Genomic DNA, 27,928 nt, shown 5'->3' with positions numbered 1-27,928 from the left:
GATGAGGAATAAAGGAAAATTATTTGAAATATAATGTTTTTTTTATTTTATTTTATTTTTTTTAAACGAAGCATTAATATGATAGACTGCACCCCATTAACACAATCAAACATAGAAAAAAAAAAAACAGTGAACCACCCTTTTAAGCGAATGATGATGTCATATTTGTGAAAGGTGATGAGGTTGAGAGAGCATGAGTTTTTTGTTACTGTTAATACTCAGCTTCACAATGCTGTCATTCATTCTTTTCTTACCTTTCACTTAATTCTTTAGGCACTGCAGGCACACACAATTAAACACCAGTTGCAGCTCTTATACATTACTTGACAACTTTTTTATGTGTATGCAGCTGCTTTTCAAAAGTTTGCATAGCAAGTGCATAATTGACAAAACAATAGGGAAGAGTGTATGTTCTGTGCCTGTGGGGAGCTCTGGTCTGTTTTAGGGTGTGTGCTTCCTAACATAACTAGTTCCTTTTGAGTTGTTTACGAGAAAATGGCCAACAGGTTTCCAGTAATTAAACATTTTTTTTTCTCATTCTTAGATATTGCCATTTCTTAGATATTGATTTGTGCAATTTGTCCTAATGTGTTATTTTAAAGATTAGCATTATTTGTTTCAAGGTTTTTTTTGTGTTATTTTAAAGCTTTAGCTGTATGTATATGTATATATATATATATATATATATATATATATATATATATATATAATATTATATTTAGCTTTTTTTCATGTTTTTATTAACCACAAACTTGGTCATCTAATCTAAGACAGAACACACACACACACAAAAGTGATATATGTATATATATATATATATATATATATATATATATATATATATATATATATATATATATATATATATATATATATATATATATATATATATATATATATATATATATATATATATATATATATATATATATATATATTATTGTTTGTGTTTTTTTAGATCAATGTTTTTTTTTATATATATATAATGTAGGATTTGTTTATTTTCCTATTTCACGTTTTTTTATATGCATGTTTAAGTGTTGTTTTATTGGTGGGTATTGCTTACATTTATTTTCAGACTTTTGCAGATACTTGTGCATGCTGCATATCAACATGCTTTACATCCTCACAATATTACTGGAACACAATCACAGCTGTTATTTTGGGAAAATATTCTGTATCTCTCTGCATCCAAAATTAAAAGCTTCTCGCAGTCTGGACAGCTTATAGGCTTTATTTAAGCATTGCATTACATCATCAGTCCTCCGTTACTCGCTTACCAATGCAAAACAATAGAGAAATGTTGCGGTTGGGCCTTCACTGATACTATCTTTGTTAATTCCACACTCATCCGTGCATCTGTGATTGCACTGTACTCGCTGTGTGGAATTCCTAATCGATTTTCAAATCAAAACATTTAAGATGTTTCTTTTTAATATAATTTGAGAAAGCAGGAAGTGTCTGAGTCATGAAAGTTTACTCCATGTCTGATCGTTCACACGCTCCCACACTAGCACATGCCTGCGGCCAGAGAAGCCGTCCCAGCGTCACACTCATCTCATCAAAGGCAGGGCTGTGTCAGACACACACACACACCCGAATACACAAAAAAGAACACTCAAGCATGTCAAACGATAGGATATATACACGGATACACACAAGCTCTGGCACATCCTAAGAAAGGTAGACACACACTTTGACCAACGAAACATAAGCACATCAGATGAAAGGGTATAGACATACATGTTAGCAATATGCCAACACGTTTTCCAAACACAAAAAGAGCACAGATATGCACACAAAGAACGTATGAGAGAGAAGAGGCACAGGCACAGACACATAGTTGCCCTATAGAAAACATATAATCATGACTTTTTTTTTTCAAAGAGTGGTCTGATCTTAAAGGAGTAGTTCACCCAAAAAAATATTGAGTTATTTATCCACCCTCACGTTGTTCCAAATTTGTTGGAGAGTTTCTGTTCATTGGAAAACCAAAGGAGGTATTTTGAAATCTCTCTCTCTCCACACAAAGAAAAAGACAGTGTGATCCAATAACAGTTTAAACTTACTTTAGAATGTATTCTTTTGTGTACCACAGACGAAATAAAATCATAACAGTTTAAAATGACATTATAGGGTGAGTAAATGACAGAATGTTCATTTTTGGGTGAACTATGCCTTTAACTAAAGTCAGTGACATGTGAAGTCTCACCACCACACCCATAATCTTCACATACATTCTCTCCAACAATTCAAGCTCACCCCATCGGATGTTTGCTCACTTTTTAAAAAACCTCCAGCTCAGTAACTGGGTCCTGCACATGTAATGACTGAAGGATCTATTCTGGGTCAGTACCAGATCTAGGAGTCATTCTGGGTCAGTACCAGCTGGCTATGTGCACATTTTCCCCAAATGCATTAGCATGATTTAATAGACAACAGAGAGATGCATTTCAGAACCTATTGAATGAGGCATCCTACTCTTAAATAACTTTGTTATTCTTGTGCAAGAGGGTAGCTTTGTACTTGACCAGTATGGGTTTCCAATGGCTGGTGCCAATACTGGTCTCTAGAAAAAACCTGGTGGTTAATAGCCAATATAATGCTGTTATAGGCCTATAATTCAAATGTTTTATAAAAAAATAAAATAAGAGAAGGAAATGGAAAGTTCATTGAATGACATGGCTGTCAGTGGAGGTTTGGAACTGACACATAACCTTTACATTAATTAGACATGTGGACACCTGTTTTTGGACAGTGCCAATAATCATCTCAAAATAACCAAATGTCAGCTGATTAACTGGTCTGTCCAACATTGTTCCATGTCTTCTATGGAAATATGTTTGTAATTGTTGTAATGCTGGGCAATTACAATATAATATTGTTGAAAAAAATATAAATATGGATTAAATATTTTATAGCGTGATGTGCAATTATGAAAATGGTCGTATTATCTTAGATTCTGAATGTGTTGCAGGTCAGTCCGTGTTTTTTTTTTCGTGGAGAACGATTTAAGCGCGAGAATGTGCGAGGTCATCTGACCTTGCGCTTAAATCGCTTCAATCTGATTGGACAATCTGTGTTTTTGCCAAGATTAGGGGGGTAACAACATAGTTCAGTTTATCAATATGTAGACTACGCATGCAGCGACGACGACAGGGAACATAAAATACTGGCTTTTTGACCAGTAATATCTGGTCAAAACATGCAGGCTAATTTGGAGAATTCGAGAAAATCTGCCATATCCAACAACCTAATATGGGCATAAATTGGCATGTTTGTAATTTTCTAAACAGACTTTACGGAGGCCTATTACGGATATTTGAACATATTTGCTTCACTAACATGTTATATTAAATATATTTAATTTTCCAAAGGAAAATAATTGTTGCTAATATTAGTTAATCATTTCAGTTGTTCCATCCATTCACACTTTCGACTGTAGATCAGAGTTTAAATTGTGAGCATACTCCAGAATTATTACACCTTGCTGGATTTCAGAAAGTATGAAGGATTTAACGAAATTTGTGAAGGCAGTAAAAATTAGTTTTGGTGTTATTTGGTGCAGCTGTTAGTCATTTATCAAAATGAAATACTGCAGAATGTTAACTGTGGTTTCCCTAAATATCTACTGCAAACTCGATATGAAATATGCATTTAAAATATAGGCCTACCACTGAGTAGATTATAGATTGCAGGCTATTTAACTTTTTTGTAAAGGCTGTAACACAAAAATGCAAATAAGATACCATTGCATTTTGTTTGAATAACAAAATTACCAATTATTATGGAAATCAGAAATGATATTGGTCATACCAGTGTTATCTATTACAGTAGTCAGAAAATACAAAGTCTATCGGGTGGAATATTTGCGTAGTACAGCGGCCGCTGAAGAAGGTTTTTGGTTCCGCTATAAATATTTCTAAACAGCCAAAAAATTGCGGGATTAAGAGTTAGGCCTACGGTACTTTTCGAAAGACAAATATAGGAATTATATTAAATTATTTCAAATTTAAACGCAGCGTAGGCCACTTTTCAACTTCATGGAACAATCAATTCCAATTCCAACAATCATGGAACACGGCAAGACTGTTGCACTGGGAAGCCTATGAAGAAACAAGTTACTTATGAATGCAAACTTTTGGCGCTTCTCTTCGTCATGCAAGGACATGTTTGTAGTTTTTGCTGATAATGCGCAATAAAATGCCTTACCTTTATGCAGTCTTCTAGAGAATAGAGGGAACAGCTTTCTCGGCAGTGTTTAGGCCGACTGAAGGGTTCCTCTCTGGATCTGCTCTGAATAGCTCCCGTGGGCCCCCCGCTCACAGTGTTTATTGAGATGTGTATTGGGACCCCCAGACCATCATGTTGCTGAGAATGAATAATTTAGGCCTGGTTAGATTGAGAGCTCTTCGCTGAGAGAATCAGGAATGTGTATACTACCTGAAAATGGGTGATTTATGATCTGTAGATTTTAGACAAGCGTTTGTTGTTTTAACGTCGACGCTTTAAATTAGCATAGACGTTTTACTTTTCATTCAACTGCAGTAGGCTACTTATTTTCAATATCTTTAATAGTAGCATTCAGTTTTACAATTTCCTCCACTCCACCCTTGTTCTGTCTGCCTCATTAATCATCACTATATGAGAGTATTCATGTTAAACTGTTCGTTTGTGTTTTACCCAAAGTAAATATTCGGTCATTGTGATCTGTGCGCGCTGTGACATGACTTTCATGGATAGAAACACACTCTCACACACACGTCTGTCTGTTGCATACCTCACTTTGTTTTGATTGCTCTTCTATAAATGAGATTGCCTGTGCTATAGAAGTCTTTTATCGGCTATACATGCATCAGTGCAGTTAATGATGGACAACAGACAAGGCCTAACAATAGTAACAGTGTAAATACTTCCCGAGAAAGAGAATACGTGCGTATTAAATTGGAAATAAATAACCTCGCGAGTCACTATAGCAGTTATATTGTACTGGGGCACGAGACCTCTTCCTTAATCCTCTTTCCACTCTTTAACATATTTTTTGTAAAGCATTTTCTGTAGTAATTTGACACGGCGAGCATTTCTTTGTTTACAAACAGCTAGTCAGTTGACACTCAGTGATATAAATAGTGATAAATATAAGTGATAAAATAATGATGATAATGATGATAAAAATAAAAATGCCCAGTTTTGTTTGCGCAGTGGGTTGGCACTTTACATGTTTTTATAAGTAATCCAGAACTCATATGAGATATGGGTCTTGTTTTCGACTTAATCAGCTGATGAGCTTAATACTGTACAATTGTGTATCACATCATATTTTATTTTATCTATTTATAACTTTTTTTGTAAAGGAGTTCAGCTGGCTCAGTGATGTGTGGTCCAGCCTGCCCCGATCTTATTGCAATGTTATTTCAAGCATCGGTGGTCACTGGAGGCCCAGCCTTCAGTCAGTCTTGTATATTCGGCTCCTAATCTGCTCGGGACATCTCGCCCTCTTCACCGGACTTCTCATGTCACATTGATGTGTATTAGATACATTTCCCTTCCCTCTCTCTCTATAAACCTTAGAATGCCACAAAGCAACAAATGTGTGCTGCATGCATGAGCGTGCAATAATTGTGAAGAAAACGTTGTGAACTGTTTTAGAACAATATATTTACTTCCATTAAATAAAACACAATAGTTTATTTTTGGGATGTTGAAAAACGAAACAAAAAATTCCGTACCAAATATTATACACAGAGCAAAATCCAAGTTCATTCGCAGAAACATTTGCGTATTGTTACCCAGGGTTGCTATTCTAGATCTATATTCACACAGACATTTAATAATAAATTTATAATATCACACACGACTTGGTGCGTTTAGTATGTACATTCCCTTGATCGCAAGCAAAACATGATTCCTGTACGTTTTCCACATGCTGTGTTAAACTGAATTCTCGAAAATGCTTAAGAGTTAGAGCTTTTGCCTCTACAAATTGGAGATGATATTAAGATATATGTATAGCCTATATACAACCGTTCAGTCAATTACTGTCCAAAAGTTGAAACGTCAAAATAAATGAGTTTTTTTTTCTTTTCTTTTTAATATTCTGGTATCCTAAACTCTTCACTGGCTAGTGTGCACTTGCTAGTGTAGAGAGCAAATCTTATTAGAAATGGCGCGTTTGCCTTCCGTTCCCGCTTGACATTCCATAACAGGATTGGACGCGTTTCAGTGGTTTATTCTTCTAGTGCCCGTGAAACAAAAAGTGTAGTCTCTCGTTCTTGGGATTCGGGATTGTAAATTCTACAATCGTCTCTTACACCGGTCTATCCACTGCGTACTGGCAAGCGCTGAGATTGGAGGCCGGATTCTGCACGCTCGCGTATCCAAAACTCGAGTGCTGCTTAGCTTTCAGTCTCAGACTGGCTAGACTGGAGTTACAAGTGTCCCGGTAAACATACGGAGGTGTCGGTGGGGCGTAAGGGCACGCTGATGTGGGAACCCCCGAATTTAGAGAAGGGGTGCTGAGGTTATTCAAGTTATTGAGGCTGTTTAAGCTTGATCCGGGCACGCCGGTGACAGCAGACGGAACCATACTGGAGGACATGCTCATTGAAGAGATGGAGTTAGGTGGGGAGAACATGGTCTGAGAAGACAGCGGATTGACGTTCATGGAATTGAAAAAGGGGAAGCTTTTGGTAGACAGCGAGGCCGAAGTGAGCCCCTTTGCAGCCCAGTTGTTGTACGTGTAGCTGGGATACATGTCATCGTAGGGCTGCATAAGTCCATTGAATTGAGGGCCGAAACCGTTTTTACACAACTCGGCCTGTTGGTTCCTCTCCCTTTTTCTCCATTTTGCCCGTCGATTCTTGAACCACACCTGTAACAAATGCAGAAAATCATTTTTATTTAATTAATTATTTTCTGACACAGTGGAAACAGTTAAACCGACCATTATAAGTTTTCAGAATTGCTGTCACCGCGGGCTCCTGCATGCTCGGTCTGTTTTTGGTAGATAAATGATATGGGTGGCGGTGGTTGTGGTGTCAAACTCAGTTAGGATCCCTAATTAAATCGCTTTTTATCAGTCACCCGGAATCTTGTCTGATCCCGGGAATCCCAATACACATCCAGTCTAATAGCGGTCAATGGGTCGCCCGACGCTTCAAATGTGTATTCTCCCTAAGCAGGCGGAGACACACTAACCTTAAGTGTATACAACACGAGATTGACAATCACAAAATACAAGCTTTACACCTCTTTAAAGGCGACTGCGTGACTCCATTAAGGTCTGTAATCGTTTGGGCGTCACTTGTGTTGATTGCAAACAATTTTAATCACCCATAATTCGCCTCTAACTAAACAGTGACAGATTTAAATTTAAATGATTAAAGAAAGTCATATTTAGCATGTTATCTAAAATAACGTAACGCGATTTTCATGCAGCGCCCCTATAATTATCTTTAGGCCTAAATATAAGAGTTTTTTTTATATATGAACAAAATAGTTAATAAATAGTCTACTATAATTTTAAAACAGTATTAACAAGTTAATTATATATTATATTATATTATGAATCATAATTATTCATTTGTAATAATTTTTAAGTAGGCCTATTGTAAGCGTTTTACACAATTGTATTAGGCTACTTTTTATTTTGAAATATATATATATAAATATATATATATATATATATATATATATATTTTTTTTTTTTTTTCTAAATAAATAGTGTGTAATATAGCTTTTATTACATTGTCATTTCATTTCTCAAACTTACTCTGACTCTGGCCTCTGTTAAATTAGTCCAGACAGCGATCTCCTCTCTGGTGGACATGTCCGGATAGCGATTCCGCTGAAAAGTGGCCTCCAGTTCCTGGAGCTGCTGGCTAGTAAAATGAGTTCGTTGCCGCCTCTGTCTCTTCTTTTTCGATGGGTCATCAGTCGAATCTTCGTTTTTACTCTGTCCCTTCTCTTTCTCTGCAATGCAAAGTAATTCGGTATTTTAAAATAAATGTTTAATCCAAGAGGAACAATTTTTTAAGCTTCAGGCTCTGTTTTGACACATTTGGAGAAGTCTGTGTGGGGATGATAAATGTAATTCCGTTTTATTGAATTTAAAATATTTGACATCATAGTAACAAGTAGGTTCCCTGGTAACAATGTAACGGGCTAAATTAATTAATGATGTTCCTGAAATAATTTCATTTGAACCGCTAATGTTCAACAATAATTTCTTGCAAAGCTAATAATAGCTACCTGTAAAAATCCAAGCATAAATGTTCTAAAATCAATGTTTGAAAATATTTGACCCATGAACGCGTCAAGTCTTTCTCGTCATAAGAAAAAAGAACATAAGCGGTAGAGAATGTTTGTATTATTCCATACAAAACGACATGCCGCAGTGTAAACATTTGTTAGAAGCCCACATTTTCACACACAAATTAAGTAAATAAAGCCCTGTCAAAAGGAATGACTTATGTAGACGACTTCAATAGCCATATGAATCAACTAACTGATATATCCATGTCTTTATATATTTGCATGCCTTAAGTAAGTAAGTAAGTAAGCTTTATTTCTATAGCACTTTTCACAGACAATGGAGTCACAAAGTGCTTCACAGAGTTAAAAATATACACATAACATAAATGCACATACAATACAAAATAAACACTTATAAATAAACACTTATAAACACTTAATAAACACTTACACTGTAACCTACTGTTTTCAAATTAAGGGAGAAGTTTTAACCGGTTTCTTTTCAGAGGCAGTACACCTAATGATAACTGACACCCAACCCGAAAACACTCCAGTTAAATATCTCTTAAGAGGACCAGGGCTTACCTACGGACTCTGGGCTGGAGGTGTCTGAAACCGTGTGAACCTCCAGCCTGTGTTTCGAGTCCACAGACCGCTGGAGCGGTTGCAGACTAGAGGCCATCGTAAGCGGCGTGTGTTTGCTCCCGGTAATGTGGTGATTGTGGTGATGGTGGTCCAGACTCAACGGATCCTTCATAGAGGTCATGGATAACACAAGCGATTTACGGACGGTTCGCAAGCAGATATAACTTCCTCAGCGAAGGTCACAAATATAGAAAAAATAAATAAATAAAAGAAATGAATGTGTCCTGAAGTATCGGCAAGCGTTGTCAGTGCTCCTCTCTCACTTAAACCACTCAAAGCGACACTCCTCAAACGTCTGGTATAGTAATAAAATAAACCCAGTGCTGAAGAGAGTTAAAGTTTTTTTTTTCGGTTTCGACTGGGTAAAAGATATCTCGGTTTCAGCCGAGAGCTACAAGGAGAGCCAGAGTGACAGGGACAGGTATGTGATATTATATCCACTTGCATACACACACACTCTCCTGCACATCTCAGCGCTCGCTCTTCATTTCAGCTGTCCTTCTCTCCGTCCAACCGAGCTGCTCTATGCGTCCTGACGTCATACAGACTCCGCCCACAATCTGACGGAACATTACAGCCCATTCTTGACAGAGTTTATGGCCAACTGACTAAAAAACGGCCCAAAGAAATTAGAAAATGCAGCCTTTTTTCCTTTTAAAGATCATGTTAATAAAGAGAGGCTGTGCATTCACTGGTGTCTTCCGAGAAAGCAAAATAGGATAAAAAAAAACTATCATAGCCTAGCACACCTGAAATTTTTTTCTGTGCAGGTATCATAAAAACAGTTTTATTAACATTTTAAATCAAACATAGATTTCTGTCAAAGTGAAATAAGCTCACCAAAAAGCACAACTAAACACGAAAACGTATAATGGCGCTCTCGAAGATGCTCATTTCTGAATGAAAGTTCCGCTTTTGTCACGTTAATTGGATGATTCTTCGCAACAATGAGTTGACGGTATCAAAGACCGCGTTACAAATTCATTTGTAGCTAATAAGATCCGTCTGCTTGGTAATGCATTCCTATTATAAATAATAGACTTAATAGGCCTATAAAAGAAACGCGAAAAATCAGAAAAATATTTATTTTTGAGTTTATTCCTGCTTACTTAAGTTTTACAATTTAATTAGGGAATGAAAGCACTTTTGCGAGGTGTATTTGTGCGCCTCGTGCCCGTTATTAGCTATTTCTGGGGAGAGAGCACCCACTTTTCTTTTCTGAGTAGCCTATACATTTAATCTGATAAGGCGCTTATTTGCTCAAGAATTTTAAATGGGCATCTTTAATGACTTGTTGTCTCAAATTCCTTCAAAACATTGCAATAATGCACATTGTTAATTTTAAATGAAAATAATGTATTAGCCCGAATAATTATCGATTTTGAATTGGCCTATTTATAACTAGTATTTATTATTTATTGTAATCTAAAGTTTTTTTAATAGATTGGTCACATTATAAAATAACAGGGTAGATAAATGCTGTACTTGGATTTCTTTTAGAGTTCTGATGATATTTTAGTTGTCATCCAGATACAAATATCACAGTAGGCTAAATGGGTAATATAGCCTATATATATAAAATACATAAAAAAAGAAGCGACTAACCCGCTTTCTTTATTGGAAGCAGCTGATTGCCGCTACCTCAGTAAGTGAGGAAATTAGTGTAACTAAATGAGCTAACAAACTGCATTTTTTTTTGCTTCGCTGCTTGTCCTTTGAAATCACCTGAAATGTCAAAACACACCAAGGGGAAAAAAAGAGAGAAAAGAGAAAAGGTGCTTATGAAAATGACCCGACCATCTCCATCTCTGACTTTGATTCAGCGCACGCTCTTGCACTGGATATTAATTTACAGCATAGCCTAATATATGAACATGGAACCGACAAATGTTATGTGCAGGTCTTTTTGTATGAGAATGTGACCTCGCATTCAACGCATTTGCGCCCAGACACGGCACGATAATGTGTCGGTCGGTTTTCTCTTGCCATTCGATTTTATTTTATTATATATATATATATATATATATATATATATATATATATATATATATATATATATATATATATATATATATATATTATCTTGAAAATAAAATATATATAAATATATATTAAATATACAAACAATTAAATTAATGTCATGATCATTGTAGACCTCAGACAGACTAAAATTTAGCTAATATGAATATGTTTTACGCGTAGAAATATTAATTGTGCGCATCAAAATGCCATATAGGCAAAAGTGGCAGAACTCGATTCTTGTTAAACGCACTGATAGATGTGGACTAGATTATTGCTCTGTATTTATTTTGGACCCTCAAAATGCTTCAGAGCGCTCTCACAGCCTGCTGTGGATTATTGCCCATGGCGCACCACAGAGCCATTAATTACCAATTCAGTCAATATAAGGGAGACGACAAAGCCTTTTCCATAGGATTAAGAGGACATTAGATTCTTCCATTAGTATATTCCTTCTCACGAGGAGGCTTTCATTACACATTTACTTTTCCCCTGGGTCTATCTAACAAGCGCTGCATATATTACTGCAGAGGAGACGAGATTGTCGGTAATCAAGGCGCTCCAGTGTCTTTTCCATCTTACGCTGCTGTTTGCATTTTATGCTCACTTTTTCCTTTTATCTCTTATGTGCTAGAAGCTCTCTGTATCAGTTCATAGCCAATATTAAATGACAATGGGGAATGGGGTATAATGAAGACTAATGCGGCTAAATAAGTGTTCTGGTTTGTTATTAGTTTGCTTTAATTAGCTTAATGAAGATGCCATATGATATACAGAGCGACCACACATTATTGTAGCCTGCACAGTTTTCTCATACATATTAAATGAAGTCTTTTTTACGTTTCTGTTAAAATTGTTCTTGTGCGCCAAATTATAATTTTACAGGAGAAATTGTTATTTTTATATTGTTGTGCTTGATTTACCTTCTACAGCGTATCATACTGATTTATAGTTTTAACTATATCTCATTTGTATCATTGTATTATTTTAATTTGCCACGTTTTCACATCTTTGCATTGAGGACGCACGTGATTAACCACGAATCGAATCGGTATTTTATGTGAACAAATTAGAGATCATAAACCTCTAAAATCACACAGACTTTGCTTAAAAACTCTAAATTCCTCTAAATGAGCGGGGTATCATAAAGTCGTTCTTGCTGATCCATGTATGATCCTGTCTTACCACCAGATGTCCATCTTTGACTAGAAACGTCTGATGGTTCCGCTTTTCTTATAACCAGCCATACTTCAAACACCAAAGGTAGTTTACAAACTCCTTAATTTTACATAGACCAGTTTTTTTCTAGCTGCAATTAGTATTTTATGTAGGCCAGGCAACGTTGAGATGTTTGATTAAACCAAGCAAGGACATTAATGAATCCAGATCTTCTCTGGAGATTTAACAAGGAGGGGCGCTTGTCATTCACCAAGATCTTCTTACCTAATTGAGCACACGTTGATGCAAGTTTGCGGCAGTGGGAGTCCATTTGTTAGATTATACGTTCAGCACCTGTGAAAAAAAGAGAAATGTTCATTAGATTTTTTATTGACGTGTTTATATTATATGTGTAGGCCAACTTCTGTTTGAGAATTTTTAGTTGGCCGTTTTCCCACATGACCGAATGGGCCACTGATAATATATTTCAGACCCATTGTCGTATATTGGATAGTTCCTGTCTGTAATGGGATGTGCACATTCCTCATCATTTGTTTGGAAATCCCTTAGCGCTTGCTCGAGTCCTTCCTAATTAAGACTCGTGTCTCCAAACGCACACGAAAACAACGCACAAAGAGGAGAGAGCCTGCACCGCATGTGTGTGTCAGTGAGAGAAAGAGAGCATTTTAAGCGCTAGAAGTTGAGTGATTCCGCGGTAAAATCAGGGGATTAGTGTCTGATTGAGATGTCTGTCGGTTGGATATTACAAAATTCATTATCGCAGCTCTATACTAACCCGATATGAAGTAACACAGATGGGCCTTTATTAGCCCAGGCTTCAGCTGTTTGCTTATGATAATTTCAGTGGGAAATTTGCATGCAATCCTGCTGTTAACCGTTTTCCCTCTCCATTTTTCTCTCTCCGAATGCAACGCTTTACTTTAGCCCTCCCCTTATATCACCTGCCTGGCATCTGTGCCTTTAGTCAAAGCTGAGACTCTGGAAATTAAATTTGTGTGCTATTCTTTGTATATGTGTGCCGCGTAATATGCAATTCGTGTGAGAGCATAAATCAATCATCTAAATACGATTTTGAGATGCTAGTATAAAGTTATGAAAATATTCCAATTAATTGTCTAAATTATTTATCAAACAAAGGAGGCCGTGAAATGGCCAATTAAAGTTGTGTCTTTCGTTTTTCTGAATGCGTTCATGCATCCATTCCGTTTAGATTTGGACTACTTAAATTGGTAAGTTTATTATTATTGTTGCTATTATTATTATTTGCATTGTTTTACGCGGATTTAATACAAATGTCATGCCAAATATTTACTCTTTCCTTCAAACAGGAAAAGGTAATAAACAAAACCCTACACATGATTTACGATTATAACTTGAACTACATCAATGCAAGTTCATCAATAGATGAAAATATGTATGTAAAAAAAAACCTGTTAGATTTTTGTAATATATTATTTTTATTTAGTATTTTATTTAATCTATTTATAATTTAGTTTTCACAGCAGCAAAACATACTATTACTACTGATAATAAGGTATTCTTTGCTAATTTTGTTCCGAAGATTAATTGGGTGGGAATGTTTTTCTTTTCTTTTCTTTTCTTTTCTTTTCTTTTCTTTTCTTTTCTTTTTTATTTTAAACTGGTAACATTGTTTTAACATAATAGTAAAGATAGTGCTATGAAGTTCTCAGAGTCTTGCGGGCCTAAAAGGTTTATTAATAAAGTGATTTACTTCAGTGTTGCTTGTGTGTGTTTTTTTTCAGATACATTTAATTATTTATTTGTATATAAACGAATAAAATGAAACTACTGTATTAGTTTACAGAAATATTTAACTGCAAGACAATTGCGCCTTATCTTCAAAAATAACAGGATTCCTTGCATTTGCATAAATGTAAATTTAGATCATATGTTATTATTTAATACCATCTTATTATTGAATATCACTTTATGATATAATTCAATAATTAAATCTTTAGTGAACTGCCCGTTTCATCGTAAATGATAAAACAATAATTATTATTATTTATTTTTTAGGAATGTTGCTTCGAGCATTTAAAAAAAGCAGTTTTAAAAAGGTTGATTGCTAGTCGTGAAAGCAAATTTCGTTAGCACGCTTTATTTCTGCTTATGCTTACCAGTAATATATTTTTTAAATGTAAATTACACGATGTAACTGTAAAGTTGTCCTAGTCCCGTTTCTCTCACTAACATTGTTAACGATATATTATAATAAACTGCAAAGTCAAGGTAAGACCTGCCAGAGCATCACTTATCATGCCTCTCCATCTAACTACACTAAAGCTGAAGATCACCCGTGGCTGGCAACCCAGAGGTGGAACGAATTCCTTCACTTGCATTATCTCACATTCAAGATAGGGTGTCATGTGCACTTACCAGTGGTTGTTGAAAAGCGGCTGCCAGTCTTGATTTTCTTTTTCTTTTTTTAAAAGAGAAGATAAATTCCACACCTCTGAACAAGTTTATCTTTGCCCTTGATGTTGTCCGGGTAAACTGTTGCTACCAGGTCCGAAACGAGCGTAACCTCTTCTTCCTCAATGAAAACGATTAGGGATATATAGCCTATGGGTTCTTTCAAAGAACGCGAAAACAGGCATATGTTACCTTCAAACCAGAGTATCTTAGCTACAAACGCCTAAGTTTCGTCAATAACTCATATTTTCTGCAGAGCTTCCACGACTGCAACTTTTTTCCGCAGAAAGACGCAGAGAGTGGTGCATTTCCCCCTCTCACGAGCTTTGACTGTCAGCGCGTGGGCGTGAGTGAGAGTTTGTGTGTATAAGCGCGTGCGTGTGCATGCGTGCCACAGTGGGTGTGTTTGTATGCACAACCAACACGTCAAGTGTGTGAAGGGTGAACTCTGTGATGCGAAACGGTAGGCTAAATTAGACAACAAATTAGCCATTAAAACACGGTAATACGCTAATTCAACCAGCAAATTTAACCCGACGAACGCGAAAACACTTATGGATCAAATTAAGGTATTTTAATAATTTAGCTGCAGTTAAAACGGCCAGTATCATAAAACTAAATTTCCTCTAATGTTATTAAGTAGCAGAAATACCAACTGACGTGAAGAAATCCAAAAATTAAACGTTGAAATGAACATGTAGGTTAAAATAATGATAAATTATTACTTTTTTTTTTTGCTGTAGTATATTGCCCTATTTTTTAATTTAGGCTACATTTTATTCATATATTATTTTATTGTTTACATCGAGATCCGTTTTAAAACTTTAGCTACCAGAATGGAACTAAATATTTATAGGCATATTATTAGGTTATTTTGATTATTGTATGGAGTCCATAATATGCTATAACACTGATAGTTTGGACAGTCTTTAGTCTTATCCAAAACTGAAAATGCCTATTTGCAGAATGTGATGGTAATAATCGGCTAACCACAAACTGAGCATTTGATTTTAATTTTATGATACATTTTAACTGAAAACATTGCTGTAATTAAAAACTAACTTCTGCTGAAAAGTGTGTGTGATTAGACTGTGTCGGTCAGGAATGAAGTGAACAGCTGGCTTGGATGCAAATGATCTTTAAAGATCCGCGTGCACCGGACTGATTTTCCATCCGCATCTCACGCGAGTAAAGCAGACCGGACGGATGTTTCACGCGCCTAATCCGTTTTTTACATTGTGGGTCATACACCCATTAAGCAAGTAATTAATGCGCTCGTCCATGGGGGAATTCCCAAGCCTGTGTTGGAATACCCCACTCTCTCTGTCACAGCTTTAATAGGCCTGGGAGCCTAAAATGACATGCATGTTTATCTATAATTCTGCACGCTGATTGTTGTTATTATCTACTGCAATTACCTGATATATCAAACAAAAACTAACTCACCGAGCATCTTTTTGTTGTTGCAAATAAATAACCCCATCTCATCATCCCCCGTATGCGAAGTGTATTTAAATTGTTGCTTCAAAATACTAAAGTGTTTCCTCTTTCCAATATTTTTTTTTTTTCTGTAATTGTTTAAATATACAAATTCAAAAGTATTACTCAACCGTAGTCCTCGTTTCCACATCTGCCTATTTTTAGTTTCTAATTATAACCAAGATGGTTCCACAAATACCTTTTATTCCCTTTTTTTTATAAAACAATGTGATGAAAAATATCAGTAATTTCGATGATTATATAGATACATAATTCTATCTAGAACTTTTTAATCGCCGAAGAACCATATAACCTAAAGGCTTATACAGCCAAAATAATTAATAGAACTTCTAAACCTATCCTACGTTAAAGAACAATTGAAGAAGCCTTATATATAAAACGGACGTGATTGACATTCAGTCTAAATATATAGAGTGAATGTCAATCACGTGCATCTCATCCGAACATTGGTTCTGTGGGAGAGACGCGTCCTTGCTTCGCTCTTACCTTCATCTGGCAGCAGCTGGAGCCTTTGCTTTCTCACGCTGAAAAAGCCTGCAAAGGAATGCCTAAAGTTCAGAAAAAGCGGTCGCTCGAAGATCTTCATGCCTCGGGGGCAGACCGGCGGGTTCTTTTCATTTCTGCCTCGTTATCGATTCGCTGTTGTCATCTTTGGCGTCGTAGAAGGACACTTGAAAGAATATCGTACAGGGCTCTGATGTGTGGGCTGAAATGACCCGAGCAAAACTCTGTTCAAAGACTTTACAACCACGTACACCTCTCTACGATAAGACAGTGATTGTATATGCTCAAATACAATAAATAAATAAAATAAAATGCATTGAACTATGTCTAGATATCAAGTTCAATGTAAAGGTGAAATTTTGAATGTAGTTAGTATGATTTAATTGCCTAATAAATGATATACATCAGGCAATTAGTTAAAATGGCAATCAGAAACCTATTAGTCAGTATTTTATGGATACAATTGGATCAGTAAAGGTATTGCAGTGCAAATTTTGTCTTAGGATTGGTTTACATGGATAATTTATCTTTGGAGAGGTCACAGCATTTTGTATCAGTTATTGTTTATTTTAGTTATAATATAAAATGGGTGACAGATTATTTCTCATGCCCCCATAAAATAACGATTTTATCTAAAATGAAAATGTCTTGGTTTTCAACACATTTTTTTGGTACAGTGCAATGATTTGGCTACACTGGCAAAAGACAGAAGGTGCGAAAGATCTATTTCTATCACAGTTTAGACCCTCTGACATGCTGGGTAATTGCTTCAGCATAACAAATTATTTTTGCTTTTGTTCAGTTTGGATTCATTAAGGGTGAACCGAGTTTCACATGAGGAATCAATTAAATATGACTTAGTTTGTCAGGCTGTGGGCACAGGAAATAATTGTATGTTTCATTATGATGCCATTCAACACACAAGAAGCTCTGTTTGCTCAACCGGAACTGCTATAGTTTGACAGATTATTGATGTAACCCAGATTATAATCACAGCTGCTTCACAGATTATATTCAAACAATTACTCTAAACAGTGGCTGTCACACACTACTGTTTTTATGATATTTCCAGTGTTGCTTGTCAAAGTAGTGCGAACAAAGCCACAAACCATTAAACAAATAAGTGTATGTACTGCTAATATGCTAGACCAGCAGGATTACCATGAAAGGAGACTTTACTGTGGGTTTAATTTCTTTACCATAACTACTATTAGTTAGAAAAAAGACAATGTGAATTTCCATTTGCCAGGTTGATTTGTAAGATTAACGAATATGTTCAAGAGCCCTTTGTTAGCCTTAAGGCTGTTTTACCGACAGTTCTTGAAATGACTAGGGTTTCAAAACTAGCATCCAGACCGTGAGAATATTCTGGAACACATACAGTGCCATCGCATACATATGCACTGGTTAAAATTTACTATCATGACCAGGCCTATGAAGGACAAATATGGCAAGCAGTAGGAGTCAGTACCTACACACACACATGCCACACTCAACCCAGCAACGCAGTAGTATATATTTAAAAAACACTCAACTGTTTGTCTTGGGCCGATATGCTATTAACATCTCATTTACAACGGTAGCAAAAACTTTCACTGATGTAATGTGGTTTTGAATGTTAAATGATTTAATATCTTTTAGTATAGTGCAGTGGATAAGGCAGCATTACTTCAGGTTAAACTGGACTTCCAAAATCACAGTCTGCAAACTATGCATTATATAAAATATAAAAAAGGATGGAATTTACATAAAATATATTTTCTATAATAATTTCAAAATTCCCTATTATTACATATGGCAAGTTGCTTATATCTATTTTTGAAATAGGAATTGAAAGTTAAAATGTGAGCAGCACACAGTGTTAATTACCGATGCAGGGGGACCAATAAACAGCTGGAGTGAGCGAGGGAGAGTGGTTAGCTGCGGTGATGCCCCTGGGTTGCCGGAGGGAAAATTGTCCAAGAATGAAATGGAGGTAATGAGACAAACATGATGGACGCCAGCACCCGGTCATCAGCAAAAGAGATCAGATGGTTACTGAACCATTGACAGCAACTGCTCAGGTGCATCAAACCTCCACTAGAGTCAGCTTAGTGTTTAATTAGTCCACTGTGACTGAGAGAGAGAGACGTAAAGTGAAAAGGAAAGGTCATATTATCAATATTGACAATGCAAACATCTTTTGTGCTTTCACCTTGATGCTAAGAATATTATCTGTTACGTTCCTGGTGCCTCTAGAGGTACTTTGGGACACACAAATCAGCTCAGGTTTACTATTTGGTTGTGCGTTAATCCTCGGGTGAGACATAGTGTGAGTGTTTGTGTATGAAGGGTAGAGAGACAGTCTCTTTGTGGGGGGTTGCTTAATCCAGTCCCTATGTGAAACTGTTGACATTTGTGCCTTTTTTTTTCTTCATTATGTGCCTGTGCCTGTTTTCTGCCGGATTAGCCCCAAATCTCCTATGCAACACATTCAGCATGCCACTACTTTAACTTCATCAATAATGGATGAAGACTTTGTAATCGGAAATCATCAAAGAAAGTGTGATGGGGGGTACAGTCGCTCTCCGACGGTGCAGTTTTTGTTTTAGGTCTACCTCTAAATTGGTGATAGCGACTACAATCATTTCTTTGGGCTGAGTAGTTTTTGCCGATCGATAGTTGCAATATGGCAGTGGAAGTGGCTGTGGACGGTGCAGTGGGTGGGAGACTGGAGGGGCGTTCATATGTGTGTTCATGTTTGTCAGAGTGTGTATCTTGCCTGTGTGTGTTGTACTGTTTCTCATTGATTGTGTTTACTCAAGCTTCTCATTGCTGCCTATTACTGAGACAGGGAGACACGCCCTGCCCTGATGCGAGGATAAAGGAGATTAGCACACACACACACACACACACACACACACACACACACACACACACACACACACACACACAGTGATGGATCAGTCTTTACTCTGAAATAATGACAAATCCGTGATTTATGTCCTTTCTCTAAGATTTTTGTTTTGTTAAATGTTTGCCAATGTCACAAAAACACAACAGTTAAAGTTTTAATAAATGCCCCAAAAGCTGAGTAAAGTGGCTGCTGTGACGTTCATTAGATATCTTTTTTGGTATGTTTGACTGCATGAGTTGAATGGTTTATTTTAGCTTTACTTTTTGACGTAACAAAATATACATTTCTTTCCATTATGAAGATTGATGATTCTGTTTCATATACTGTCGTAAGACAAGCGGTTTAATAGCCTGTGTTGATGTGTATGTGTCATCATGTAATCATAAGAGCACCAACATCCACAATTTTTGCTAATTAGAGCAAATTTTACTCACAGTAACTAAATAGTTCTTCTGATTTGTAAATGGGAGCACTAAAAGAAAGTTGGAAAGAGAGTGGAAAAAAATCGTATGATGTTGGTTCTCCATTTTGGATCTAGTTTCCACAGACCTTTGGATAAACTCTTCAAGATGTATTTCAGGTACTGAGGGTCGTAAGTTGAAATAATTTGGGGAATTTAAGACCATGATAATATTACATCTGGAGTTCAGTGCCTGAAATACAGCAATATATTAAAATATCTTTTAATGGTTAGAATATATGGTTGATTGGTTAAAGAATGTGATTTTGTACACTACTGTTTAAAGGTTTGGAGTTAGCTTTTAAAAACGTTTGAGCAAGGACATATTGATCAAAAAATTATTAAATTGATCAAAAGTGACACAAAAGACATTTATAAAGTCTTGAAAAAATGTAATCAGTTTCCACAAAATATTAAGCAGCACAGCTGCTTTCAACATTGTAATAATCTAAGCTATGATAAGATATTAAAATAATAATAAATGTTTCCTACACCAAATCATCATATTAGAATAAGTTGTAATATTTCACAATATTACAGTTTTTACTGTAATTTTGAACAAAAATGCATCATTGGTGAGCATAAGAAATTTTAATCAATCAACCAATCAATCAATCAATCCCAGCCCTAAACATTTAAATGGTAGCGTAAGATCTAAAGTTATTTAGCCTTATCTCAGTTGTGATGAAAAGGAAAGTTATTTTTGGTTGTTGTTGTTTTTATATGGGTTAAAAATATTCTGTGAAAAGATGATCTAGTGACATACAATAATACACAAATCACATAAACCGCACACAGAAATATGCATAGTTTAGCACACTTTGCAATATCCTCTTAATAATATACATTGCACTAATTTACAAAACTCAAATTTGATCAAGCCTGTGCTATTATCTCTGGACAAGGGCCCATATGTATGAAGTATCTCAGAGTAAGACACTGTAACTCTAAGACGCTTAGTACAAATAAGCATCGGTCACTAAGATTAGATGAGGTTGTGACGATTCCACAAGGCTCCTGTACCTCAGCCATCAAAGCCACTTTACTGTGGATCAAAGCCTTTGTGCTGGTGTATGGGTGCGTGTGTTGTGTGTATGTGAGAGAGCTAAAGTCCCGTTCATTTCAGCAGAGGCCAGGGTTAAGCATCATTCAGACTTTAATCTAGCATGGCCTGCTCCTCTGAGCCTGTTCATTGTTGGTATGATGTTTCACTCACAAGCATCACTGCAATGCGTTTGAAGTATCTGACCCACTTATGTGCTTATAGTTGAATTGTTTTTGACTTTGCTTAATGATAGAAGGATGTTTCAATAACATTGGTTATGTGTATGCATATTTGTACCAGAACTATTTAGCGCTACTAGGTACAACAGATAAGCAAAACAGCAAAAACACTGCACGTTTAAATCATGATCTTTTCATCTTTATCAGCCTTTAAATAACTGCACTATGACCAGCATCGAAACCCACAAAGCCACTATAAATATCCAAACCTAAGAAGTTTTTCTTGGCACATAAGCAGGGTGCTGCTCGCTAAAGACACAAGCTTGTTGGCAGAATGCATCTACGTTTGGTAGCATGTTTCTGTCTAAGTTTAAACATACGCCTGGTTATTCAAGTCAGTGCATTGCATTGTAACAGAATGGAAAAGCTTTGAGTACTTCTTTGCTTCACTACATGTAAGTAGTTTGACATGAAGACTTTTGTGCAGTTAACAATCTATAATATGACATGCTATGCATCATCTAAAACTTTTAAACAAAATTTTTCACAAGACAAATGGTGTTGAAAACTTGTGAAAATGGTGACCAATCATAGGACTTACAATAACACACTGATTAAATTCCTAAAAAAAATAAATAAATATGTAGTAACCAAACATTTTATGTAATTTGAATAAAATTAGTATATTATCAAAGATGATTTAAAGAAGACTGGCTTACCATGCAAGTCTACAGCATTTTACAGCATTACATATAGGCTTCCCCAAGTAATTTTCCTTAACATAAAGGGAAACCATCAAAGATCTAAAAATGTTGAAGTCACACCAGTGTCATTTAATGTGCGGCAAATGCATTGAAAGTTTATAGCCGTAATTCATGGAGAGCGACGGGCATCATAAATTCCATTCTGACTGTCTGTGATTTGTTGAGTGCTACATAGTTCTGAATAAATGCCTAATGGGCCGAGCTTAAGCGTTATCATAATTTACTTTGATGGCAGGTGCTGACCTCATAAATTTTGCTTAAAATAAAATGTTTCCAAGAGATCTTGATGGCACCTTGCTCTCCCGCATTGCAAGTAACCCCTGGTATGTACCAAATGCAGCACAACATCAAGGGGGGTTTCCGAAGTTGGAACACAAATTCTCCCCACGAGTTTATTTGCAAGAGTACGTTTTCATTTTTTTTTTTTTTTTTTTTACTGTGAGGTATTTCTTTAAGCTACTGTAGGCTATGTGGAAACAGCAACGGCATGTGTTATATTTAAATGCTCACTTGTACTAAACAGGTTGTGGACGTTTGTACCATCTTCCCATATTGTCTAATTATATACTTCCAAATTATATATAGATTATTATTTTTTTATATATATAATATATCATTATTGTTCTTTCAAAGCAATAATGGGACATTCTGTGAATAAAGTTTTGCCCAGTTCAAATCCACATCTGCCTTTCGCTAAGTGCACTGGGGAACTTTGCCAAGCATAGCTTCTCTCTTATTGGTGTATAGCAATACAACGCTGAAGGCTACTTTGAGTTTTCAGTCTGCTCTCTGTGTGTGGCAATAGCACAATGTGAGTTGTCACACCACTACTTGGCTAACAGGATGAGTTCTGCTTCTGTCCAAGTAGGGGCGGCAGTGGCTCAGTGGTTCATGTAGATTGTCTACAAACCAGAAGGTTTGTGGTTCAATCCCCGGCTCCACCTGACCAAGTGTCGAGGTGTCCTTGAGCAAGACACCCAACCCCAGCTGCTCCCGACGAGCTGGATGGCATCTTGAATGGCTGACACCGCAGTCGGTGTGTGAATGAGTGTGTGAATGGGTGAATGTGAGGCAAATTGTAAAGCACTTTGGATGGCCATGTGGTCTGTTGAAAGCGCTATATAAATGCAGTCCATTTACCATTTACCAAGCGCCCTTCAAAGATGACATGTAATTCAAGGTGTGTGGAACCCCACATACCAAACAAGTCTTTTTGTCTGTGGTGCTAAAGTTACAAGGACAAAATTGTGTGCCCCCAACATCACACACGTACTTACACACCAGTGATTTGCCGAAGGGCATTTAGACTTATCACCTTCTCAAAGGCTCTCGAAAGCTTCACATGTGTAGTTGCTGTGGCCAAAATTCAGCTTCATCAAATTAGGCCTGAATCCTCTCTGTTTCAGGTCCATCTGTGTAGAAAATGACTTCATTTTGCATGTCTGGAAGAGGGTGAAAAGATTTGGCTCTGACCACAGTCACCCCCAGTGGGACTTTCTCATGTGTCCGTACTCTTATGTGATGAATATGTACCCTGACAAGAAAGAAATTTCATTATTGTCATTATTTGTTCTTATTGCCTCGCATTCCTGTGGCGTGAGTCTGTACCGCAGACAAGTCTTTGAAATCACCTTGTGTATCTTGATAGAGTTATCTGGACTCTGACAATGAGGGGTATTTGAGAGGAGGACACTCTGTGATATTTCTGGCCTCGTCTTGCTGTACTTACATTGCAGATGAATAGCTCTTGCATGATTTTAAAAGGGGGAAAAGTCAAATTTTCAGCCTAACCCAACCTTAGGCTTGTAACCTAAATGGCTTTCCAATTCTTTTCTCTGTTTCTCAGTGTACATGAGAATGGGAATTAATCACACTTTACATTATAAATCATATAACATGCAATTGGATCATTTATCTCCCTTGTATATGAAGTAAAATATTTGTATAAGAGTGTCCATAATGATAAACAAGGAAACACTTTTTTTTTTTTTGCCAAGTCTTTAGAAATGTAAGCATTCTGTATAAATGATTTTGAAAAAAGTCATATCATTATACTATTTTCAAGAAAAAAAATCGACATTTTTCTGATGGTAAAATGTTACGTTTTGTAACTATCAAGTAAAAAATGCTCTTCTTACATCTTTTATAGATATATGTACATGTCTTATCAATAATTTATCTGATAATTTTGGAAACCTTTTGACACCAACACAGTTATGAAGGTCTTCAGATATTCTATGATGTTTTGTAAAATGAATGTCTTTTATTTATATATATTTATTTTACATAAATTAACAGATAAAAACGAGCTAAATGTCATTGACATACACTGATTTTACCTCAGGCCTCATGAACCTGTTTGTGTGGCATATATGTGAAAATCCTTCAGCTTGTGGTGGGCTTCCCTGTGCTGCTGGTCGCTGGGTGACCCCTGACCCCTCTCTCAAGGGTTGATTACTGAAGGATGGAGGCCAGTTGTGGCACCAGCAGGGTCACTTTGAAACCCTGAACCAGCTGCCTCAGCACAATCCCAGCCAGAGATGAAGCCAATCGATCCAACATTCCCCATCCCTCATTATAACATACAGTATATAAATCACTGAAAGAGATCATTGTCCACCAGCCAAGCAAGTGAAGCTGACTGAAGGCTAAAACTGTGATATGAGATCCAAAAAAAGTTTAAAAATGGAATCTGAGCTATATGTGACCAAACAAACCTTAATTTCGTGATTGTCTGCTTTGATACCTCTGAAGTTTCACAATTTATATTTTTGCTTTGTTTTTTCAAGCCTTGTTTACTTTTTTCCCTTCATCATCTGCCCACACTGAGTTCCCCCGCTGACCCAACGAACATGCCGGCAGTGATGGCGCCATGGCAACACGCTGATGACTTAGGGGGGCTAGACTGGCACCTGTTGGACCCGATGTCTTCCACTATTTCCCTTGCTCTCTCATGCAACGCACTCCTCTCAAAGCGCTTTACAAGGTGCAAAGAGCCTGAACCACAACAATTGAAATCTGAGAAGAACGGTCAGCTGCAGTCATCAATCATCTTTCAATCAATCATTGTCAGCCCTGCTGCTCCGAAAGCCCTGCTGGCCAACCTATGGCACCTTGAGGACTAGAACATGCTGTATTCTAATAACTTTCCTTCAATGGCAGCATGAAAGCTGTTTTTCTTGATTGGAGCAAATTCGGATCTGAAGATGTTGGTCTAGACTCTATGTAACCATGTGCTAAAGAGCAAAAAGATTGAAAGTTCTTGCTTGAAAGAATGTAAAATGATGCATGGTTATTTTCCTGTATGCTCATGTCTTGGACTAATAGTTAGACTGAAGGATTTCACATCTCTTGATTGGAAATTCTTGGTGCTTCATCATGTCCGCAATACCAAAATATGTATCTCAAAGAGGAGTTAGCAAACAGTCTGTGACCTCAGTCATTCAAAAGGGTGGGAATCCCTAATGAAAATGAGTCTGAGCATCTGAGTAGGAGTGATCCATAGAAAGTGGCTTTACTTCCAACACCTTGATCTAAAATCATATCTGAGAATGTCTGAACCTGATGTGTTGAAGGCTTGTGTGCTCGGTATAATTTGTGCTCTGGTTGGTGATTGTAAGAGATCTCTGTGCTTGCCGACTAGCAGATACTTTTGAAAAAGACACCGCATGAAATGAACAGTAATCCTTAGTGCTGAAAAAATCGTCTGCACAGCAAATGGGAATTCCATCAGAAATTTCAAGATCATTTATTATTTATTGTGTCCCTGTGATGACTTGAGTAAAGGTGATGCAGGGCCAAAATGTTGGAAATGGAAGTATATCACAAGAGATTAGATTCAAATCTTATCAGGCTCAGTCAAGTAGAAAAACAAGGTTTTGGAAATATATCTGCTTATGTGCCTTGAGTGATTAAAAAAAATATTTGCATTTTACTTGTGTATGGATCAAAAAAGATCACTCTCCATATTGAAACTGATCAGACACAGCATCAGTGGCATTTAAAGGCTTTACCTCACACATTTGCGGTGACTTTTAACTAAATAAATCTTTAATTAAGAAGAAATCTCTTAAAAAAACATCCCTTTCATATATCTATCTCTTATCTGACATTTGCAGTGATGATGGTGATAGTGAAATCTTATCATAGCGCTTTCTTTGAGTTACCTTTTTCCAGTGCTACGTTTCACTGATGTAAGTAACTATAAGCTTTGCCATTGTTTGAGAATTGCCATGGTTTTGGGAAGTATGGGTTGGAATCTGTTCAAGCAAAAGTTTTTTTTTTTTTCACTATTTACTAACTTTAATGTCATTCCAAACCTGTATGACATTTTGAAGAATATTGGAAACCACACAGATTTGGATCACAGTGACTTCCATTGTATGGACGTTACAGATTTCTTAAAACATCTTATGACATGAGAGTGATCAAATTATGGCAAAAAAAAAATATATAATTGGGAAATCCCTTTAATATTCAGAAGAAATTCTGTCATTTTGATCTCCTTGACTTGGGCTCCTTGAAGGGACACCTGAAGAGACAACAGTGAATTTTTATTTTTTTTTATGTTCCAGCCTTGAAAGCGCTCCATTCAATTTTAGATCTCATACTGATTTGGAAACCACTCTTGTGGTTTTGGAGATTTGCTCATCTGTTCTGCAGTTGGTCCAACATTAAGCAAGTTTAGAGCATTTGTAGTGTATGACTTCATGGTTCTTTGTTTTTATTTCATGTAATTGTGTGTGTGTGTGTGTGTGTGTGTGTGTGTGTGTGTGTGTGTGTGTGTGTGTGTGTTTGCGTATTTTTCTTGGTATAATGGTTTTGGTGAAGCGTCATAAGGATTCCTTCTGTCTTGTTCCACTTCACAGGCCTATGGTATTCATCACTCTCAGCTTTCCTGGGTCATCTCTGCCAGCCAGTCCAACTCATTCCACAGGAATGTGCTGTCCTCCACTTTTTTCCTTCTCTATATCTTCTTTTACTCTGTGGCAAGACAACACATGCTTTTTTAAATTCAGACATTCATTTATTTTTATTGAATTAAAATGCGAATGGAAATAACCCCCTCTTATCTGTCATTTTTGTCATTCTCCCGTTTATTCTCCTCACTGGGCCATCTGCACTAAAAGGTACATGGGACGTCTTTCAAGGAAGCACATTTGATTACCAGACATTTGCTTCTCTGGAACCTATTAAGAAAGTATATTAAGTGTGTTCCCACACAGTGTGATTTGTAGTAAGAACTTTAACCCCTTACTAGTATCAAGGCTTTTGTAGATGCAGAGCCCTGACAGGAAAGCGATAGCTTGGATTGAGACAGTTCATGTTAATGTTATTGTCTTTGGCATCACCAAACTGTTTCCTGCCCCCTCACGGCGATAGCCTTACTCTCTGTAACTTTGAGATGTGCGGCTCGCACTGCCAAACCTCTACAGATGCTACAGTCAGACATTTAGCACCGCAGTAGAGTCTTTTGCCCAACAAAAGAATATCTGTTGAGCAATCTACTTGAAATTCATCAACTCAGGGCGTATAGCCAAACATATTACAGGGATCCTTGTGCTTTTCTGACAAAGACGCTGAAAAGCTACAGTCATGAAATTGCTTGGGAAGTAAATGATACCTCATGTCAGGGAGGGGCCTACAGACCCACAGAGTTACACCAAAATACACAAGGCTTTGCATCAGAGGGATGTGTGTGTATTGTGACAGGCGGCTGCTTTGTGAGCATAAACAGAGGCTGGGCTTGTGGGTAGAAGAGATTTAGGCCCAGTCAAGTGTTGACACCTCCAGCTGTCTATGGTGTGAAGGAGAGATCCGACACTGCGGAGAAGACACCAGCAGGGCTGAGGGCCAGAAGACAGGAGAGAGATGGCGTACCCCCCTCTCTTTATCTGTCTGCCTCATGTCTTTCCATCTCAGACTTTCTCTCATCTCCATTTTCTTTGTTTCTTCCTGCCTCGCTCTCACCCTCTTCTACATGCTTGATGTTGACCTATTATCCGCCGTCTCTGCCAAATCAAACTGTGGAGGTCAGAGAGGCATTGGCAG

The 27,928-nt window shown here is 36.8% G+C and overlaps 1 protein-coding gene and 1 long non-coding RNA gene across 4 annotated transcripts in view; one reads left to right on the top strand and one right to left on the bottom strand.

Annotated features, from left to right (window-relative positions):
• The window catches only part of LOC132109597 (uncharacterized), a 123,556-nt gene that overhangs the window by 27,844 nt on the left and 67,784 nt on the right, over nucleotides 1–27,928 (top strand). The gene's annotated exons all lie outside the window — the stretch shown is intronic.
• pitx2 (paired-like homeodomain 2) lies at nucleotides 5,634–16,550 on the bottom strand. 3 transcript variants are annotated; one of them, XM_059515815.1, is made up of 4 exons: nucleotides 16,516–16,550; nucleotides 12,361–12,429; nucleotides 7,772–7,971; nucleotides 5,634–6,871 (listed from the first exon to the last, which is right to left on the bottom strand). In XM_059515815.1, exons 2-4 carry the CDS (start codon nucleotides 12,404–12,406, stop codon nucleotides 6,308–6,310), a joined length of 810 nt encoding a protein of 269 aa, XP_059371798.1. In that variant the 5' UTR covers nucleotides 12,407–12,429; nucleotides 16,516–16,550; the 3' UTR covers nucleotides 5,634–6,307. The 3 variants fall into 3 exon arrangements, with proteins under 3 accessions (XP_059371798.1, XP_059371797.1, XP_059371795.1); XM_059515814.1 differs by lacking the exon at nucleotides 16,516–16,550 and adding an exon at nucleotides 14,494–14,880; XM_059515812.1 differs by lacking the exons at nucleotides 12,361–12,429; nucleotides 16,516–16,550 and adding an exon at nucleotides 8,839–9,459.

This window comes from Carassius carassius, chromosome 29 (assembly GCF_963082965.1).
Source record: "Carassius carassius chromosome 29, fCarCar2.1, whole genome shotgun sequence".
NCBI lineage: Eukaryota > Metazoa > Chordata > Actinopteri > Cypriniformes > Cyprinidae > Carassius > Carassius carassius.
Note: the sequence above shows the minus strand (reverse complement) of the source record. Positions and strands in the feature narration are given on the sequence as shown.